At 37.4% G+C, this 22,789-nt stretch overlaps 1 protein-coding gene across 2 annotated transcripts in view; it reads left to right on the forward strand.

Annotated features, from left to right (window-relative positions):
- The first annotated feature begins 3,753 nt into the window (after nucleotides 1–3,753).
- LOC150107205 (peroxisomal N(1)-acetyl-spermine/spermidine oxidase-like) overlaps nucleotides 3,754–22,789 on the forward strand; it is a 172,978-nt gene continuing 153,942 nt past the window's right edge. For both annotated transcript variants that reach the window (XM_090391743.1, XM_090391742.1), the window contains exon 1: nucleotides 3,754–3,833. In XM_090391743.1, coding sequence (XP_090247869.1) covers nucleotides 3,797–3,833 — 37 coding nt within the window. In that variant the 5' untranslated portion in view covers nucleotides 3,754–3,796. The remainder of the gene's footprint in view (nucleotides 3,834–22,789) is intronic.

Consider the following 22,789-nt stretch of genomic DNA (forward strand, 5'->3'; position numbering starts at 1 on the left):
TGACATTGTCAGTGGATTGCAGGGGGATATTCAGTTGTTTGCAGATGATGTGAAACTGGGAAGGGTTATTAGTAATAGTGCAGATGTGGCAGCCCTGCAAGAGGATTTGAATAAGCTAGACAGATGGGTTAATGAATGGGGGTGTCAGTTTAATTCAACAAAATGTAATGTCTTGAGGTTTGGGACACATTAATGGGATGCTGCATACTCTATGGGAGGAGCTATACTAGAGGAAGTAGGGAAGACAAGAGATCTCTGGTTGATATTTGATAGAAACCTGAAATTTAGGGGATTTTTGCAAAGGTGGTGAAGGTAACACAGATGATTGCTGCAATAATGAGAAGGACACTGACCTGCAGAGATAAAAGAGTTATCATTCCATTGTATAAGACTGATCAGACCACACTTAGACTATTGTTCTTAGATTTGGTCACCAGAATTTGAAGGGGATAAATTAACTATGGAAAGGGTACGAAGGCAGATAACAAAGATGGTTTCAGGACTGTATCATGTTAGTTATGAGGATTGGCTGAGGGAATGTGGACTGCAGAGTTTAGTGGATAGAAGAAGGAGAAGTGATATGATTGAGACTTTTAAACTGTTGAGAGGTAGTTGCAGGGTTGACACTGGAGAGTTCTTTCGCTTGGTTGAACAGAGGGAAGGAGTGAGGACAAGGGGCCATCCCTGGAAGTTACGAAAGGAAACTGAGTATGAGGGTGAGGAGTGGTTTCTTTGCATGGAGGGTGGTTGAACCATGGAATGCATTGCCTCATAGAGTGGTGAGAGCGAGAATGGTCAATGAGTTTAAGGAGTAGTATGATCAGTAATGAGCTATGGAAATTTTAGCAAAGGGCTCGCATCATCGAGCAAAAAAAAAAAAAAGGCCTAACTTAGCCCTTATAATACTTATATTGTGACTTTGTAGAGCTTCTGATAGATATGATAATTCCTGTAGGATATCAATCATTAATGCTAGATCTTTTAAAAATTCCAAATTGAGAAGTCAATTTAAAAAGTCCTTATATTTATCGTTCAATGCAAAATGCTTGCATAAAGCTGGGTAATTTCTCCCACAAAGCAAGAGCCGTTCGTAAACTGCACTGCCCATCATGGTCCAAACACACGGCCGATCTTTAAAATTTTGATACCAAGGTCTTTTGCAATTGTATTTAATTCTCGTTGATTTTTTGGTGATTGATGATAAAAAGCATATAATTTATCCATAAATATTTCAAAATGATTTATTTCTTTAATGTTTTTTATTGAATCGTCTAATGCTAAGTGTAAATGATGAGCGCAATGCCAAATCACAACATTTGAAAATTTTTGTAGAAGTTTGATTGCAACACATGATTTGTTTCCTAACATTACACTAGCTCCATCAGAACAAAATGCAATGAAATGATTTTTTTATATAGTTATCAGAAAATCCATATGAATTTAAAGTAGCAATTATAGTAGCATGTATACATTCCACGGTGGTATTTTCTAGTTCTACAAGATTATTAAACAAGAAGAAGAACAAGGGGGCTCGCAAATTTGAAAAAAATTTAACAAAGGGCTCGCGCAAGCCCTTTATAGCTCACCACTGGGTATGATAGACTTTGTGTTTCCTAGGAGGGACCTCCCACGATGAGTCTTGATAGATTTCGTGTTTCTTAAGAATGACCTCCCGCGATGAGTGTTTTGACTTCATGGAGGTCTGAATAATAATAATAGTGAGTTGATTGTTTCATTCATTGTGTGTGTGTAATTTGTAAGGACAAGTAAGCAAAACAACTTTGGCATTTACCATGTCAGAGAGCCAGTCAGGGCCCAAAGATTTGTGGTTTAAGTTTTGTATCCTCGAGATGCTTTATGACCTGATTGTTTGTCAGTATTTTTCCCCCAGTGGCTTTTGATCATCGGTTATTAGAAGTCAGCCTAGTATCAATATGAGTCAGCACAAATGGTTTGACATGAAACTTAAAAATAGCACATTATGGTACAATTGCTGCTTCCTTGTCTCCTATAATGAAATAGAAACTCTACTTGAGTTATCTCACACTTGGAAGATCCAACATATCCTTTTGGTTGGAAAGTCCTTGGTTTGAATCTCATCTAGCATACAAAGACTTCAGCTAATGGTGATTCGATTAGTTGCATGTGGATGTGGCATAGATTTTACTGTTGCAAAATGAACTGAATGGAAAACATACAAAATTAACAAACTTAATACAGTGATGTCAGCTATAGCTGCTTTATCATAATTCACTACATTCCAGTGGATACTCTAAATACCTGCACAGGGATTAAGCATCAGAATTAAAAAGGACTGGGAAGTTATTGACATCAACATTGTGAACATTTGTCTTCCTCTATAAGAATCTTTCTTTGCCTCATTCTAAAATACACAGTGACATTGTATTTCAAAAACAAATATGTTCGAGTTTTACTTTTATAAATCTATAATAGTTTTGTGAGCTAAGAAATAAAGACTACATTAGTGTACTCTATTAAATGTTGCGATAGAAAAGACATAAAGAAATACTTGAATTATTTTTTTAATACTAATAGCCATTATTCAGCATACCAGTTTACATTCCAACATTACGTTCATGAAAATTTCTTCATCTCTTTCTTTAGTTGTCAAATAGGCTTTCTGACACTTTCTTATGGTCAATACAACATCGAGATTGTAGTGGCATGTGTTATGCAGAATAACACATTGTGCATTGTGAAGATTTATTTTCTCTTACATAAAATTAAACACCTTTATGTTTAATTTTGCAGCAACGTTTCTGCTTCCTTTCCCTCCCAGCAACATGGGGTTTTAAGAAGAAGAACTCAGTCAACTGTAGAACTTGCCCTATTTCAATACCAAAACTTGCAATATCAATTATGGTATTATGGATGATACAAACACATGATGACAGTAGCTGTTGCTGTATATTCTCACTCCGAAGTCTTCAAAATCATCAATATTCTGTGTTCTCTCTAATTCCATTTTTAGAATAAAAGGCATTCAGTGATTTATTTATCTTTCATGCAACATTTAGTGTAGAAACTTGTTTATTCTATTGGTTCACATCTGGTCTCAACTGCTTAACTAAGTCATAGTCATGGAACTCATCAGACAACATTGTGAACAGAACATTTGTAGCAATTTTCTACATGTTGATGAAGAATTGATAGTTTTCCTCAGTAGGTGTATATAGTATTCAGTTGTCTCTTGCACTTACTGTATTGCCATTGCTACATACTTCAGTGTATGTTGTGCTTTGGTAAATAAAATGTTTATGTACATATCTTGAGTTTTGATTTTCTATGCTGATATAATATAAAATTGAGAAAACAGTACTACACTTATTCATTGCCATAATATTATTCATATACTAAATTGTTAATTAGAGAAGGGGAAAGAGTTTTCTAAAATGTATTTATAAAATATTTCAAGAAGTAGTATTTTCTTGTTTCCAATGCAGCCACATTGATAACTTCAAAAATTTCATTTTACAGAGTTACATGATATCTACATTCCTAATATCTGATCATCTAATTATGTGATGTTTCCAAAGTGTGACCTAATATCAGAAAATGGATTGTTCATATGTATTTGTTTTTATCCATTATCTGAACTTTGAACTTTTCTCTCCTTATCCTAACATCCAGCTATTCCAAATGATTCTCCCCCCCTACAAAAGTCATGGAGGGATCATTTAGAATAATTATACCAATTCACTGTAGTATTATTTGCTTCTAGTTGCACTTGGAAGGATATGGAATATACTCTCTGGCTGGGAAAGAATTTTGTAAAATGCAAGGAATCTTTATAAAAGCTTCTTCAGTTGAAGGTGAGTTAGCTGGTTTCATATATTTGGGAAGGTTAATACTCTGATTTTTCTTTTTGCAAAGCAGACAAACTGGTCTGAGTATACAGACACACTTAAGAGACAAACGTACAATAATAGATAAAGTGGAATTGGATGAATTGAAGTAGTGTGTGGAATAACCTTTCAGAGTGGGAATCCATATGGGCATCCATCGCACTGCCAAGTTATAATTTTATTCAAAATTATTGGAAATTATATTCAAAGTTGTAATATACATTTTTTTATGTGAATCACACTTACCAAAGGATATAAATCTATAAAAATCCACTTCTCTAATGCCTTTTAATGTCTCCAGCTTTCAAGTCTTTTTTTTTCTGGAAGAGGAGAGAGAGAGAGGCAAACAACTGCTACCATCTCATGATCCTAAACCCTAACACTCGTATTATTGTTTGTAATAGTGTGAGTTCTACAGCTAATGTTTTAAGATGCAGGGTTAAAAACTCTAGTTTTTCAGAATTAAAAATCCTATTTGCCCTTATCACATCATCATATGTTCACTGGGCATCCATAGATACTGTATGGTCACTCCAATGCTCACCGTGCATCGGAGTGACCATAATAAGCACCAGGCCTCACCATGTAGTCTTGTTGTGTATATTTCTGGAGGTTTCAGCTCTCTGGAGATTAGTCACTCTACACACACACCATCCATTCATCTCATCGACAGTCTACCCCTTCCTCTTTTTCCAGGAACTTTACCTTCTATTACTGTTCTGAGAAGTCCTCCTTCCATCCTTTCAATATGTCCAAAATATTTTAACTTTCTTCTGTTAATATCCATAAGGAGCTTAAAGTTCTACTGATCTTTTCTAACATCCATTCATTTGTACACCTTTCAGTATATGAAAAGAATTAGCTATCCTTTTCTTATCTGACTTCTTTGGGTTTCAAGTCTCACATCCATAAGTTGCTGTTTGAACAATTGCATCCAAAATCCTCAACTTTGTTCCTCTGGGGGTAGAGCCATCTTCCAGATTTTAGACAAGTCTCTGACTGTTACTTTAGCCATTCCTAATCATCTTCTGAACAGCAATTCTTCACATTAATAATGGATCCCAAGTACTCAAACTTGCTGACTTCCTCAATTCTTTCTCCATTGAGGTGCACTTGTTTCCCCTAAGAGCTTCTCCGTTTGTATTTTCTTTGAGAACCATAATCTTTGTCTTGCTAGGATTGAGTTGAAGTTCTCTATTATTACTGATCTTGTTAACTTTATCAAGAATTTATCTTAGTTCTTCCTTGTCATTACATAGGAGTACGGTATCATCTGCATACCTCAGATTACTGATCAATCTGCCACCTCTCCTAACTCCTGTCTTGAGCTTAATCCAATGCTTCATGCATGATGTCCTCTGCATATATACTAAATAAGTGAGGAGAAAGTAAGCATCCTTGCCTAACTCCTTTTCCAACCTGAAGCCAATCAGTCAATCCAAAACCTATTCTTACTGTGGCTTCTTGCTTCCTGTATAAGTTGGCTCTCAACCTGATAGTGTGTTGAGAAAAACCCATTCTTTTCATTACTTCTCTAGATTATTCTAAAAGTTTAGAGTAGTCTAAGAAACACATGACCAGGGGGGGGGGGGATCTAAATTCTTTATATTTTTCTATGATCAAAGTCAAAGGATCTGATCTCTGGTGCCCTTACTTTTCCTAAAACCTGCTTGTTCCTCAGGCATCTCTTTCAACTTTGGCCTCAATCCTATTTAGCATGATGTTCAATAAAATTTTGCTTGCATGAGATATTAAACTAATAGTTCTATAGTTCTTGCAATCCTTCATATCTCCCTTATGTAGTAGTATGAAAACCAACTTCTTCCAGTCTCTAGGCTATGATTATCCCAGAATCATGGCCTAGAGACTGGAAAACATCTGTGAAACACACTTATCCCTCCATCCCCTGTGGCCTTAATTAACTCTGGTGGGATTCCATCTGCACCTGTGGCCTTATTGCTGTTAAGCTGCTTAACTACACTGGAGGAGGTTCCAAATCGGAATTTTCCTGGTGAGAGGGGCTCCTCCAAATTTTCTTTATCTACTCTATTGTACAGTTCCTCACAGTATTCTTTCCATCTGTTTTTGATTTCCATTTCTTCTGTTAGTAATGCTTCCAAATTGAATGTCTTTGATGACATTCAGTTTGGGCTTAAACTTGCGCTTTAGGTCACGAACTAAATAGAACATTCCAAAACAGTCTGTAAGTTTCATAGAATTCCTCTCTCTTCATCAAGTGCATAAACTATCATGATTGATACATTGGTAGGCTGAGCCTTAAGTCTAATAGAAAGTATCTTATCATTAACAGAGTTATAACCAAGAAGGCTTCTTGCCTGAGCCATCTTTAATATCACAGCTATCCCATGATGCTTTGAGTCACCACCTGAGTAAACAGCTAGCTTACCATCCTGTGTTTTGAAGTGACCTTCTCCATTCCATCTGGTCTCTGTAATTTTAAGGATGTCAATTTATTACCTATCCATCTCTTTACAGACAATCTCAAGATCTGACAATCTGTAGACCGAAACATTCCATGTGCTTATGTAAAATTCCCTTCTAAGATTAATCCTATGCCTTCTGTGTTCCTCATTCACAATATCACTGAGTTTTATTGGAGACTGTAATAAACTTCTCGAACAGGACCCTCTACCTAAGCCCTGAACGCGGCTTTGATTATTCTGTGCGACAACCGATGCAGCATGAGATGTATTATAAGGCACAACCATATTAGCATTTTGGAGTGAAGTCACTGCAAGAAGAAAGTGGTAGGGTTACAGAGGCTCTTTCCACATAAGATGAAATAGCAAAATAGGAAAGATTACTCCTTGCCCTCGAATACTCTAATTGCATTGGGGGGAAGAAGCAAGAAGGAAAGAAAAAAGGGGGAGGGACCAGTCTACAGATAATATAACAGATGTGAATTACATGAAGCAATCCATGGTCCAGCATCAGGCACCTCGGGTTTGTCATGCCTGTACTCACTAAAGTGAGCCCATGCCATAGATTGCCAATTTGGGAATTGGCTGGAGAAAGGCTTATAAAATTCCTCTACTTGGGGGACTAGAACTGAGCCTATAACAGTCTCTTCAGGCAGCTTAACTGAAAATGGATGTAAATGCCATTTCCATATGGCCACACAGGCACCATAAATCTATAATGCATTAATACAGTATGACAAAAAAGTACTGAAAAACTATGAAAGCCTATCAACTTTGTCGAAGTTCAGTACTTTTTTTTTGTGTGCCATACCATATTAGTCCATGGGTGTCTAAGAGGGCTAGATAATTCAGAACCCCAGTTTTAGAGATGACACATTGAAACTGTTTTCCCAGCTGCTTCAGGCCTCCACAAAGCAGGGTGGTAGTCTCCAGCTGGATGAAGAAATTCACGTATCCTAATGGTCACAAACATCCATGATTTTGACCAATAGCATTTTGGTTAGAAAGTTGGTAGACTATCTGCTTTGGCTAACCAGATTAGCAAAAACTTCATTATTTCAAGTACTTCTGTGTATTTCACACAGTAGTATTAAATGTTTTTAGATTATCTAGTATACTGGTTTTCAAAAGTACTTTATGCACCAATTTCAGCTCTTGTAAATTGAAGTGCTGCCTAATTTGGAGACTATTCGTATGCAATGTGCCTGTTAAGTAATGAGACAACAATCATTATATCAAAACAAAGAACTGTATTTGGAATTGTCAATTATACAAATTCAAAACAATCTCCCTCCATCTCCACTCAACGTTTACATTTGCTGTATACAGATGTTCGAAGGAACAGGAACCTCCTTCAGTGTCTAGGTCACACCGTTTTGGATGTTCTCAATGTCACTGAAGTGCTCCCTTTTTGAGGTACACTTCATCCTTGGGAAGAGAAAAATGTTTGCCAAATCTGGTGAATAGAATGGATGTTCAATCACACAGATTGACTTCAAGGCCAGAAACTGCTTCACAGTGCGTGGGTGCATTATTGTGCAACAGAAACCAGTTGTTGTGGAACAGTTCTTTCCTTCACATCACAGTAACATGTTGCATTACTCCTAAATAATACTGACCGTTCACTGTGGTTCCCTCAGGAACATTTTCATTTGTCCAAACAGAAACTGGTCGTCCACAGCATGACTAATCCTCCAGGAACTCTATCCTCTCTTTAAATGTTGAAAACCAGCAGAATACCCATGCACGACTCAGTCATCGGCATAAATTTTTTTTTAGTCTTGGTACACTTCTGTAGCAGTTTTTCCTTATTTACAGTAAACTTTTATCACAGCTCTTTGCTTCGTGATTCAATTTCTGACACACTCCACTCACACACACTCTTACTTCAATGGTTACCACACAAAAACTGCTTCACTCAACTTGAAAGTTGCACCTACAATTACAACACACACACACTAGTGGCCAAAACTGCAAACACATTTGTTACTTTTATTCAAAGGGCTATCCTTTGAATAAACCTGTAAAAAATCCATCTCATTACTTAATGGGCACACTGTGTGCACCTGTATACAGGATGATTCCACAACTCTGTATGTAGTTGTCAAATTAATTGTGTTTAACTGTCAAGTGACATTAAGAATTCATCATTTGTGTATTTATTTTTGACAAAGTGGATTTAATAAGATATGTTGAGATAATTAGCTTAGCAGGTCAACTAAGTCAGTCTTACCTAGTCTGCTCTGTGAGGCTATGGTTAATGATGATAATTATTATTATTATTATTATTATTATTATTACTACGGGCTACTCCAGGAGTCCTTAGACTCATCGAGGGAGGCCCTAAACATCATGTTCACACAGCTGTTCAACATTCTCACAGTATCTATCATACCTTGCCTTGAACTCGCTCACTGTCATAGCACCCACAACAGACTCTGGCAGCTTATTCCACTCATTTACCACTCTAAAAGTAAAGAACCCAGCTCTAACACCCCTGCTAACCACGTTCTTGCCCAGCTTCCATGGGTGTCCCCTAGTTCTCCCACCACCAGTCCTGATCTCAAAAATATCCTCTGAATTAATCCTATAGAATCCTTTTAGCAATTTGAATGTCTCAATCATATCTCCCCGTTTCCGCCTATCAACTAGTTTCTGCAACCCACAAATCTTCAACCTGTCCTCATATGGTTCATTCCATAGACCTGCTATCATCTTAGTCACTCGCCTCTGGATCCTCTCAACCTCCTCCCCATCAAGAAGGAACCGAGGTGACCAAATCTGGGCACAGTAGTCGAGATGAGGTCTTATCAGGGCTCGGTACAGAGGTACAATAACTTGTTTTTCTCTGCTCGTCAAGGTATTTTTCAACAACCAAGTGAGTTGATGAGCTGATTTAGCTACTTTCGCAATGTGCCCCCTAAACTTCATCTCCCTATCCACCAACACTCCCAAGTCCCTGGCCTCATCAATTACTTGGAGTACAGTTCCACCAATGTGGTATACTGCTGCTAATCTTTTCACTCCGAAATGCATAACCTTACATTTTGTCACATTAAATTGACATCCATTCTCCTTAGTCCAGAACTCCAATCTATCTAAGTCATCTTGCAAGACTTTGACATCTTCTGCATTCACTATCGCCCTACCCAACTTTGCATCATCAGCAAACAAATGAACTGTCCCACTTAGACCCTTCCCTATATCGTTAATGAACAGATTAAACAGCAGTGGTCCAAGAACAGAACCCTGTGGCACACCACTAGTCACAGGCCGTTTTTTGGACTCTACTCCTGAATAAACTACTCTTTGATATCTCTCCATCAACCACCCAGCTATCCATCTCACCAACCCTATATCCATTCCCATATGTTGTAGTTTACGGATTGGAATTCCATGTGGTATCCTGTCAAACGCCTTTGCCAGGTCCAGCAGTATCACTGTAAACCCATTTCCCTTATCCAGTTCAGCCGTCACCTTGTTATAAAACTTGAGCAAGTTACTGAGGCATGATCTACCCTTCACAAAGCCATGCTGTCCTCTGTACAGTATCTCATTTTCATCAATCCATTCCTGTATTTTTCCCTTGACTACTTTCTCCAAGACCTTCACAACGACTCCTGATATGCTGATCGGTCGGTAATTTGCAACCATAGTCTTGGATCCTCCTTTATGCAGTGAAACTATTTTCCCCTCTTTCCACGCCTTCGGGACTAAGCCAGACCCGAGACTCAGATTAAACAACATGGTCAAGGGCACTGATAATTCATTAGCCGCTTCATGCAAGACCCATGCCGGTATACCATCCAATCCCACAGATGTATTCACATTAATGTTCTGTAATAGACTAGTCACCTCCACTTCATTCATCACTATTCCCGTATAAACTAATGGTTCCTTCATTTTTTCAACGTCACCACCAGGATGATATACTTTTGCAAAGTGCGCGCTCAGTAACTCCACTATATCGACTGGTTCAGTGAACTCTTTACCATCGTCATTCCTTAAAATCATTTTGCCATGTACAGTTTTTTTCTTGCTTGCAGCATATTGAAAGAACTGTTTGGGATTCTCTTTTGCTTGCAAGTTTCCTTTCATAATCGGCTTTTGCTGTTTTTACCACACTCGTTACCCTTCTGGCCTGTACTTTATACCGTTCATGTGCCTGCAGGTCACCCCTTTCTTTAAATTCCCTCCATAGTTGTTTCTTTTTTTACAGCTCAAGCTTAATGGTGTTATTCATCCATTTAACCCCTCCTTGTTTCACTATTAGGACCTTAGGTATACAATCAGCCATAACCTCCTGTAAATGCTCTTTGATCACTTCCCATGCTCTATCGACGTCCAGCCCTTGCAGTTGTACATGCCATGGCACTGATCCAAGCAATCTCCTAAGCTTGTCATACTTGCCAGCACGGTAATTCCACATATACCCTGTCTTAATCGAAAATTCCACACCTTTAGCCACCTCCCAGGTCAAGACCTTATGATCACTCTCACCAATAGGTGGCAACATGGTCATATTCGTTACAGTCAAATTCTCAGATACTATTACCAGGTCAAGCACTCTCACACCCCTAGTATTTTCAATTACATGCTGTTTCAGATAGTTATCCCTTAATAACTGAATAAAATCCATTTCCTTCCTCACGTGTCCTCTCCTCCTTCCAATCAATGTTACCATAGTTGAAATCCCCCATAATAATTACCCTCCTTCCACTCATTTCATCAATTTGTTTATGCATAATGTATTGGACAAATGTAACTTAAGGCATGACAATTGAAGAAGATACCATACATCACAGTAACAAACATGGATGTGGGCATAAAAGAATTTGTAAGCTAGCAACTTTGTTCACAGTGTCCTCATTGAAATAAATATGCATTTATAGCTACAGGGGAGTACCCATTTTTTTCATAATTTTTTCACCAATTTATGAATCTCCATACTTGTTACCTAACGGATTCAGTGTCACTTGTACATTTGAGAGGCATATGAATAGTCAATGCAGATGGATAGGCACCATCTGCATTGACTTCTACCAATTTTTTTTTTTTTTTGGTAGAAAACAGTGTAGAATATTAAATCTACAAAAATTGCACTTAATTTTGTATTTAATAAATCTGGAAAGCTCCAACTTAACATCTAGAAGAAGAAGAATAAATCCAGTATCAGAATTGAAGATAGGAACCATCATTATAAAGAATATTAATGGAATGGAAATCGAACTTGCAGAACAATTGGAAAGTATCATGGACATAATTGGCATTACTGAGACATAAAGACAAAAATAGAAACAAATAAATGAATACTGACAGCAGGACTTCCATGGTGAGTGTTTTGACTCTGTGGAGTTCTGATGATGATGATAATAAAATTGAATTTGGCATGCAAAATAACCATTTGTTGATGGTTGTTTTGCAGGCCAAACTTTATATGTGTTTATTTTGCTCTTTAAATGCCAGGAGCATCAAGAAAAAGAGGATTGAGTTTAGTAGCATTGATGAATTCATTCTTGGCCAAAGATTATTAGCATCACTAAAGTGATTGATTGATGACTTCCTGACAGGAATATAAAATGAAGGTATAGTATTCATGAGGATGGGAGGGGAAACAGGGTGACGGAACATTATTTATGGTGAATGAAGTGTGTTCTAGAATTTGTCCATGGATCCTAGACGTGTCCTAGAAGTATGTCCATGGATCAGAAGGAAAACACTACCCATAGATTTCAGGGTGTATGACATGGTGGTGGGTAGAGTAGCATTCTGTATGTTGGCCAGGAAATAGAAGAAGATATTTAGGCAAATCAGTAAGTAGTTTAGCAAGTGTTAGGTGGATGATCATTATGGAAGATTTCAACTGTGGTAATATAGATTAACCAGAGAAAACAGGTTAATAAAGGAACGCAGTAGAATTTTTTTGAGGGATAGTTATCTTAGGCTGCATGTGGTGGTGGTGGAAACACAATGAACAAGGGTTTTTGAATTTGGTTATGATGCTATAGGATTTGATTGTGACAGATGCCATTCTTCACTTGCAGTTGGGATTGTCCACTTATTATTCATACTAGTGGATGAGCAGACACACAGTGGTCTCAAGACGAAAGAGGTTTATATGGAATATCAAAGCAGGTAATTATAATTGACTTTTAAACCATCCTCCAGTAATACCACAGGTGAAAGAATTTGAAGGAAGGGGCAAATAGTGAGTGCAAGCTAGTTAAAAAAAAAAAATAAATAAATAAAAAAATAAATGTTTACATTAATGGCAAATTGTACAGTGCTGGGTAAGAAGTCAACATACATCCCCATGGGCAAGATGCTTCATACCATGTAACAAGTCATATTTGTAGCCAGCATAAATTAGAGGAATATGATGCTCTCAAGTCAGTGCAACTGTGTCTGAATGAAATGGCTGCAAGAAGGGAACGGATGGAGTTTGAAACAGGCATTGTGATAGGCCTATCTGTTCAGGTCTATCTGTTCTGCAATTTGTTGACAAATTGGGTCATCCCAGGTCAACAATCACTGATACCATACTGAAATGCAAGCTCAGAAAGTTAACTGCAAGTGCTACCTGCAGTGGACAATTCACCACACTTGCTTAATGTGACCATTACATATTATCCTTCATAGGGTACTATGAAGAATAATATGTAAAATATGCCATTCGTTGGTTGACAAGTTTAATGCAGAATCCCAAGCATTGACTGGAACATGTATCTACACAAAAACAAACATTCAGAACTAAGTTTCACAACATGGGTTTCCATGGCAGGACTGCAATATGCAAGCCCCACATTACCCAAACTAACATGTAGCATCATCCTCATTGGAGCAAAGAGCATGTACAGTGGGATGTGGAAGCTTGGAAAGCTGTATTATAGAGTGAAAAATCACAGTACTCTCTCTCTCTACCGAGCAGATAAACAGGTGTGTGTAGGATTCCTGATGAATGTCTCTTACCAGAGCGCATAACCCCAACTATGAAATTCAGAGGTGGCAGTGTGATGGTATGGCCTTGCTTTTCCTAGTTTGGCCTTGAACTTCTGTTTGTGGTTCCACGAACATTGAACTCTGAATTCTGGACAATGCTTTTTACTTTGTGATGTTTCTATGGAACTGACCATTGTCTCTTTCAGCAAGACCATGCAGCCTTATGATATGGTTTGTGTACATGAATGTCACCACACTTGACTGGCCTCCACAGAGCTCTGATTTTAACCCTATTGAACATCTCTGGAATGAACTGGAGTATTAGATGAGGTCAAGGGATGTCCACCCCACACAGTCCAGGACCTCATTACATGCCTGTAGCAAGAATGGTTCAAAATTCCCATCGATTGCTATCATACACTTGTGGAAGGTATGCTCCACAGGATTGCTATAGTCATCGCAGTGAAAGGAGGTCCTACATCTTATTAAGGTGGGTGCCATGTCTGTTTTTTTCTCATACAATCACAATGGTGTCCTTTGACTACTTTCTGAGTAGTGTATATTGAGTAAGAAATTGAGATTTGCAGTGGATATCTAGGAAAAATCGTTATATATATATATATTATGCGAATTCATTTTTACTCGGTTGGAATATTATGAAAAAGTTTTAATGACTGTTACCGAGAGATAAAAAGATGACAAATATATTTAAAAGGATACTACTAGTAGTATCTTTTTAAATATATTTATCATCTTTTTATCTCTCGGTAACAGTCATTAAAACTTTTTCAATATATATATATATATATATATATATATATATGTTCCACCTACGAAAAGAAAGGTAATTTTCAAACCTATAGTACGGTTTTGTACCATGGGTGGGTTAAGGATTTTTTTTTCCATTTTTTATTAATTTTATATATTTTTTTGTATTTTTAATTTATTTTAACATAGTCCAGAAACCTTGCTGTAGACATCAAACATGGAACTTTTTCATACCACCCAGACCTGGTGGTCTTACACTGAGCAATGAAATCCATCTCTCACATAATTTAGTAATCAGACACTTTCCCTCTGATAATGTTATCTCTTCTCAAGATTCCTAATTTTTCCTTTGCCTTCAGTTCTTGTGCGTTTTTCCATTTTCTCTTTTGCTGAAGAAACACAAATTCATTCTTTGTTTACGTTTACTATTGTTAACCGTATATTTCCTTATAATTTTATAATCAGACTTCCATTAAGGTAGCCTTGCTTTTTACTTGATAGCACAACTGTCTAAGCATTTTGGTTGCTATTCTCTGTGTTCCCAGTCTTATAACTAATTTGTATTAGATATCTTGTCATATTTATCTCATTCTCATACCAAATATTGCTATCTTAAAAGCATATCTAGTAGGAGGAAATGCCTACTAGACTTTCAGGAGGTAGATGACTTTTATCCTTGGATAAAATTACTGCTTCATTTATTGGAGGCATATAGTGGCTATATCATTTTTTTTTACAGAGTAGGGAAAAAAAAAGACAGTAGCCATGGATTTCTTCTTCCATTTCTTACACATGCAGTGATGGCGTTGTTGTATTTGCTCCCTACACCATAATTAACTAGGGAACCTGCACCATTCTCTGTTCAAGGGTACAACAGTAAAGTGGGTTCTGCTGTCCGATTGCTAGATTATGTAGAACAAAACATGTTGGTAATGCTTTGGGAGTCTTCCCGGTTATCCAGCAAATAATCCTGCAGCTGCTTACTCAGTCAGGTTGTCCTTGAGGCAGTAAACAGCTTGCAGGAGCACTGTTAAGGCCACACTTGGATTTTGGGCACACCTTGAATTTACATTTCCTTCATTCCTTGTGCATGTTTGAGCTCTATAGATTTTCCCATTATTCCACAGTAAAAAAAAAAATCACTCTGGACTCTGAGCGGCCTTCCACTTTCCATTAGAGTGGGGGGGGGGGGAAAACACCATTCCACATCAACTTTACCAACATCTGGGGATCTTAGTACTATCATCAATGACATGATGTACCATCACTCAAACATGGACTACAGCTTGTATTCTCTGACTGCCACACAGTTCAACTTTTCACATCATTCATGATGCCTTCCTTAAGAAAGGTAGAACATGCTTTTGTCATGTTTGATATCCCAGGCCAAAGATTGTCAGACCTGTAATCACTTATGATCTATCTACTTTGGTTTATAATTTTCTTGTCTTCACTTGCTGCCTTTACTGTTCTCCTAATTCAAATAAGTGTACAGGATTAAGAAGTGCAGAAATACTTGGATAAAAGGGCTTCCCATGATGAATCCTTGGAGGTGTCATGTAATCATAATAATATACAGATCATTTTATTTATCATCTGAAAGTTGATGACATGCAGCCTAATTACTTAGACAGTGAGATAATCTTCTATGGAGATTTCAGTGTCTAATTCACACTGGCTCCCATGCTCTCAGTACACAGACCAAACTGGAAGAGAAGCTAAATTGTTTGCTGTTAGTAATGATCCAGCATTAACCATTCAACAACATATCAGAATATAGGATAATCCTGTCATTCTCCTAACACCATTGGACCTTTTCTTCACCATCTCTTCCACCCAAATACACACTGTTGATATTGGCTTTTTCTTGGCTTCTCTCTGAGTACCTTCATTCCTCTCTCCACTCAAAACTTGTTACCAATATCAAAGCACTGATTCACCAACACAAATTATATACCATCAGACACATATTTCTTAACTCACTCAATCAGAGTCATAATTACACGAAAATTTGATACTTTGAAAGTAGGTGTCTGGTTTCTACATCTTTCAGATGTAGCTGGCCTGGTTGACTGAGTGGTTAGCCAAAAGGCTGTGGGTTCGAATCCTGCCATGGGCATGGATGTTTGTGATTGTCTGTGAAAATACTAGTGGTGGTGGTGGTGGTGATGATGGGCAGTAGATGGTATTGGTGGATTGAGTAGTGAAGGCAGAGAGTTCTAGAGTAGGTGCCCTCCCTTGATGAGTCTTTGGACTCCCTGGAGATGTCAGGTAATAATAATAATAGTAGCCTAAAGAAATTCAACACACATTCAGTGACTCAAATTAAAAAATTTAATTTCTCACTCCGCTTGCATTATAGCTTGTAACAACTTGAAAAAAATTGCCAACAAATGCAAAGCAGTAAGGGCCAGATGCATTCCTGCTCAAATGCCATCAATCCTTCTGGTCCATTGCTATTGGGCACATCTTCTGCCCTTCCATTTTTCAACCTCTCTTCCATCTCCTGATGGTGCAGTAGTAACATCACCTGAAGATGAGGTGGATTTGTTGGCATCAGGCTTTTTCCTCCACCTCTTTGTCCCACACTTCATTGTGCTGTTTTCATTCCATTAAACATTAACATCTTCAACCAGCACCTAAACCTAAATACATCTGCAACTTTTGTTTAGATGACAAAGGAAAATCTCCTGTCACTGTTCCACAAACTATCTACAGTATACATCCTATGATCTCCCAATAGAAGGACATCAGAAAAATACTAGATTTTCTTGATACTAATAAATCCCCTGGCTCATATGGTATCTCTCCATTTGTACTAAAATCTTGTGCTCCATAATTCATAGCTTTGCTGATGATAGTGCACTCCATTCACAAAGCCTTGTAATGCTCAAATGACTCATTATTCATGATCTACTAGAACCAGTACTTTAAACTGATCTTCTTACCATTCTCAGATGGAGGAGTGTAGTGAATTTTAACTACCAAAACACCCTGTTTTATTTCCCATAAGAAAGACCATGCTTCATTTTCCTTTTGTTTGATAATATTCTTCCTTCCCACCCAAGATCAATTCAATTTACTCTCCTTGGGTTCACATTCATATCTGGCCTACCCTGTTACAAACACATCATGTCCATAGAGTCTTCAGCCTCCAAAAAAAAAAGCTTGGTATTATTTTGGCATTTTTTTCTTGATACTCTTTCTTATTCTAAACAATACTTTTATTCTAAACAATTATTCTTATTTTTTTCTAAACTTTTATTCTTATTCTAAACAATACTTTTATTCTTCTCAACTCCTGACACTGTTAATTTTATAATTACCCAACTTGAGAATATTGCTCTTATTTGGACAGTGTGCACTAAAAACCTCCTTCACAATGCTAGATTGTATCTGGAAGAGATGACTTCCTCTGTTACTGATTCTCTCCAGTTGATTGCCCATAGTTGCTCTTTTTTTTTGTATTATGTATTTTTTTAGGTAGTCTCCATGTACATTGCTCCACTGAACTGGCCACCACTACCATTCCTCTACTTTCCTCTAATTATGTAAACACAGACAGTTGTTGGTCAACATCCATATATAGTTTATTATAAATAACAAACTATATTCTTGTTTTAATTCTTTACCGAAGCATATGTCAAGCAAAGTTTGGGCATGAAGTATTTTTTCAACTAGCCTAATTGGATTACAGAATCTGACTTCACATCGATTTTGCCTCAGTATCCCATAATGCAAAGCATACTTTCTTTTGGACTTGTATATTGCTATGCATTATGGGAAGCATTGCCACCCAGACCAGTTTTTGACCTTTATTGAGGTCTTCTCAGTGGGAGCTAGATCCAGGAAGATACCAAGGTTAAATCAATACAGACATATAATTTCCATATACAAGTAGTAACGCCATATTTTTATTATACAGATGTACTCTGGTCACACAACATCTTAAGTTCCAAACCTCCATCATATAGCAAATAACTGCTTTTTTTTTCCCCCCACAGCTGTAGATGCATTTAATCGTTTGATAATATTTTAAGCAGTCATATGTGCATGACTGTTATCAATAAAGCATTTATTTATGCAGTTTCAGCAAACAAAAAAAAAATTATGATTTTTTTTTACAAACAACAAATGGGAGATAATTTTTTTTCTTTGTGTTTCTCTTATTAATTTTAGTGTTTTTGCTCATGCATAGTACTGATATGCTATAGGGCATGGTACCGATGTTCTATAGGTCTTGCAGTCTTTAGTGGGCAAGTCATATATATATATATATATATATATATATATATATATATATATATATATATATATATATATATATATATATACACACACACACACACACACAATAATAAGTTTATTAGGTATGACTATGACAAAGGTATGACAATGATGAGTTGAGACAGAGAAACAGAATCAGCAGAATCCGAATGTATGGCATGTATTTGAGGGAAGAATGGAATCATACAGACAGGCCATTGCCAGATTAGATTGCACCCTGAGGCAAACAGTTAAATACCCCCCCCCCCCACGATGGGTTATAAGACAAAAATATAAGAAAATCTCCAATTGCTATTTTGTTTTTGTTACAGGAGAAACATTAATGCAAAACGATTATATAATAATAATTAAATGTTTGCTCTATGGAGATATCGCACAATAAAACTGTTTATAAGCACTTCTAAATTTAAATTATAAGCTGTGTCCACCGCTATCGATACAGTTGCTAGACCAACCAATCATTCTTGGGTCATTGCTTTTCGCAAATAATTTTTAATTAGTTGAAGCTTGGAATTGTTAGCATAGCGACGGCACCTACCACAAATTGTCTGAACGAGTGCCCTTATTAAGCTGTGCCGTGAGGCAGGCTGCCTCTATGCTACATCCTATCAACGGTACTGTATGCATAATGGATTGCATTTGAATGGCTTTGGAGTGAATGCACTGGAGAAATGACTGGATGGAACTGCAGTGTATGATGCAAGCAAGAGAGCAGAAATAAGAGATGGATTGAAAGATCAGGAGAGTGGCTCCTAATCTTTCAATTCATCTCTTTACTTAAGAGACAAGTGCTTAGCAATGGAACACAGTAGCGTGAGAGATGAAGAGAGAATGGGAATGCAAGAGGAACAGGGAAACAGGAGGGAGCCTGGGTGGACAGGGTGAGTGGATGTTGGAATTAGTAGTGATAATCATATTGAGACGATCAGCATAGAAATGGAATAGATTGGGATGTGAGTGGGAAAGTTGAGACTGAGCAGATATATGTGGTAAGAAGCAATAAAGGTGATTGGGCAGGGGCAGGTGTGGTGGGGAAATCACAACAAGTGTGTTGGATAGGATGGTTATAAACCTAAAAGCGAACTGCTGTGTGTGTGTGTGTGTGTGTGTGAACAAATGCCAGAAGTATCAGAAATAAGGGAGACGAACTGGTTTCACTAATTGAATTTATTCTCCCCAAAATCATGGGAATAAGTGAAACATGGTTGAATGAAGATGATATCCAAACATGAATAGAAATAGAAGGGTACAGTGTTTTTGCACAAGGATAAAAAAGACAAGAAGGTAGTGGGGGGGGGGGAGTATTGCTGATGATAGGGGAATTATGTCCACATAAGGTACATATGAAAGAGGGAAATAGTGGCAATGGTTATGAGGCAGTGTGGTGTGAGGTGGAGATTGATAGGAAGACATATTTAGTAGGATGTTGCTATAGGCCAGGGAATGTAGAAGGTGGTGTGAAGAAATGTATAAATGACTTGGATTAGTGAACAAAGGAAGGGTGATTATTATGAGTGATTTTAATTATGGTAGACTGGAATGAAGAGATAGCATTTGGGAATAAGGAAAATGAATTTCTTGAGTTATTGAGAGACAACTATCTCAGGCAGCATGTAAAGGAGGGCACATAAAGATCAAGAGTTTTAGATCTGATTGTGTGTCATCAGAGGATGTAATTGTGAGTTTGGGTTTCACACTTTCCTTCATTTGGTGAGAGTAATACTTGTTCTACTTGATATTAATAGAATGAGGTATCCTTAGCCTTCCCAGCCATATCAGCCATATTGCCAGCAACATCAGACTAGATGTAGCCAGTGTACTCATTCATGCTAAACTACCAAAAAAAAAAAAAAAAAAAAAACCCTCTCAAGAAAAGAATTTGAAGCTCTGCAAGAAATTAAAAACAACAACAGAATAGTAATTACCAAAGCAAATAATGGAAATGCCACTGTGGTTTTAAACACACTGGCCTGTGGAAGTCACAAACAAACTAAAAAAACTACAGCCTTATTATTCTAGACCCCCTCCCAATATATGGACTACAAGAAATTCATAAACAAAATGTGCCATTACATCCCATTGTGGATGACATTGATTCATTCAGTATATTGTGCTCACACAATATACTGGTAACAGATCACAAACAGAAAATTGAGTCCACTTTAAAGCCAGTATAGAAAACCTTGCACTCCAACATACTGACATAATGGTCAGTTTTGATGTCTCTTCTTCATTCACTAATGTCCCACTCACACTACCTTAGACCTCATCCAAGCCATATTTCCTCCCAATATCTCAGCTCTGTTTCAGTTTGCCATGAACTCAGGCTATTTCGTTTGGCAAGGAAAATTATACAAACAGATAGAGAGGACAGCTATGGGGTTCTCCACTTTTTTGATCACTAGCCAGCTTCTTCATGGTGGCCTTTGAAGAAGTTTACCTTTGAAAAGAAAAACAACAACAGTCTCCCATTCCTAGATACTCTGATTACACACTAGAAGATGGATCCCTGGCATTCTCCGTTTAAAGAAAACCTACACATACAGGTAGATACACTCGCCAGCAGTCACGCCATCCCCTCCCAACAATATGGGATTATAAAAACCCTATATAACAGGGTAAAATTAATCACTTCTAATAATTGTCCTAACTGCTGAACTTGACCATATCCTCAACACCTTAGTGAATGGCTATAATCCTTCCAAAATATTAAAACCCTGTAACTCCCTCCCTTCAGAGCAGAGATTATTTAAGATCTATTACCATTCCATATATCCAGGGCACATCTGACAAAATTGACAAAAAAAAAAAAAATCCTAAGAAATACAATCCTACAACCACTTACAGATCACATAAAAAATTGGTATCTCTTATCTTCTCCACCAAAGGCCAGTCACATTCCCTAGACCTATCACGTTCCTTGCAGTTGCAAACTGTTCTACTATGGCCAAACAGGCAGGACAGCCAATATCAGAATTTCTGAGCACAAGGACTACATCCAGTTCCACCAATACAGCCATTCAGGACTTGCTGACCATGCATTGGATGGCACCCAATGCAAGATACACTGGAAGAAGGCCACTCAATTATCACAGCAAATACAAATATGAAAGGCTGTTCCTCGAATCTGCCTCAACCCTGCACAACTCTCCAAACCTCAACAAATTTGGGTGCATGAGACTGCCCCAAATTTGGGAAGTATTCATTCTCATCTTAAACCCAACAGCCAAGATCACCTAATTTATCCTGCTAGGGACAGCGTTTAGGACTCTCCCCCCCCCCCAGTGGGCAGTGTCCACTGGGGGGGGGCAGAGTCCTAAACGAAGAGAGGCAATGCCCAACTTTGGTTGCCTTTCTTCAGCCTTGTTTGGCTAGTGTTAGTGTCTGCATGCACATATTTTTTTTTTTTTTGGATTTTTGATGATGGCAATGTATAGAAAAGTATTAAAGTTTTTATAATATTTTAGTATGCATTGTTATTTCCTGAAAAATAATAGTTACTTCTGAGTTGGATTGGTGTCTGGCTATCAGATAGATATCAGAAAGTTGTATATGGGGGTGGGGGGGTTGCAATATCCCAAAAGGTCATTAATGGTGTCTGCATAACTTCTACATAAACAGTCACATCATCCAGCCCAACAGTATGGTATTTTAAAAACACTTACACACGGAGCCAGATCCATTTGTTCTAATGATACAGCTCTGTCCACAGAACTCATATATCTGTGCCATACTTTCTTGGCCGATGGTTACAATTCCTAAAATAGATAAAATACTACATAGCTCCATTACTTCTCCGACCTCTAATACACAGGAACACAACATTACCATTCCTATGTCAGAGGTACATCAGAAAAGATAGCCAAAGTACTAATAAAACATGACCTACGCCATAAATATTTGAGTTTCTTATTCGGTTTTAAAATGATGTGGGATCTAATATCCCCTTAATTTAATTAATGCTTATATCGCCGAAATGGCTCTTTATATTTAAGTAACTTAATGGTTGCACCTTTTGGACAACTCGTATAGCAGAGTATATAAGTTCTTTTCACTATACCCTTTGGTATTAATTGGTCTAGCTACTCACTAATGAAGCCTCAATAAAGGCTGAAACCAGTCTGGGTAGTGACCTCCCACCATAATGTAATAACAGCATACATTTCCTAGGAAATGTGTGTTTACATTATGGAAAATACCAAGAATAGCGATCAGAACTTTCCCCACCTTTGCAACAAATTGCCCGTGTTTGTACTACTTTCTAGGATTACTTGCATTTAGCTCACGCTAGTATTCGCCGATACTTTTATAGTTTTTTTTATACTGTATTCGGCATGAAACTCTCTGATTCCAATCTTTGAATTTCTTATTCGGTTTTAAAATGATGTGGGATCTAATATCCCCTTAATTTAATTAATGTTTATATCGCCGAAATGAAGCCTGTTGGCTCTTTATATTTAAGTAAAAATATTACTATATAAAATATAT

The sequence above is a fragment of the Typopeltis vanoorti genome, chromosome 4 (genome assembly GCF_054136105.1).
Source record: "Typopeltis vanoorti isolate ZY-2024b chromosome 4, IOZ_Tvanoo_1.0, whole genome shotgun sequence".
NCBI classification, from domain to species: domain Eukaryota; kingdom Metazoa; phylum Arthropoda; class Arachnida; order Uropygi; family Thelyphonidae; genus Typopeltis; species Typopeltis vanoorti.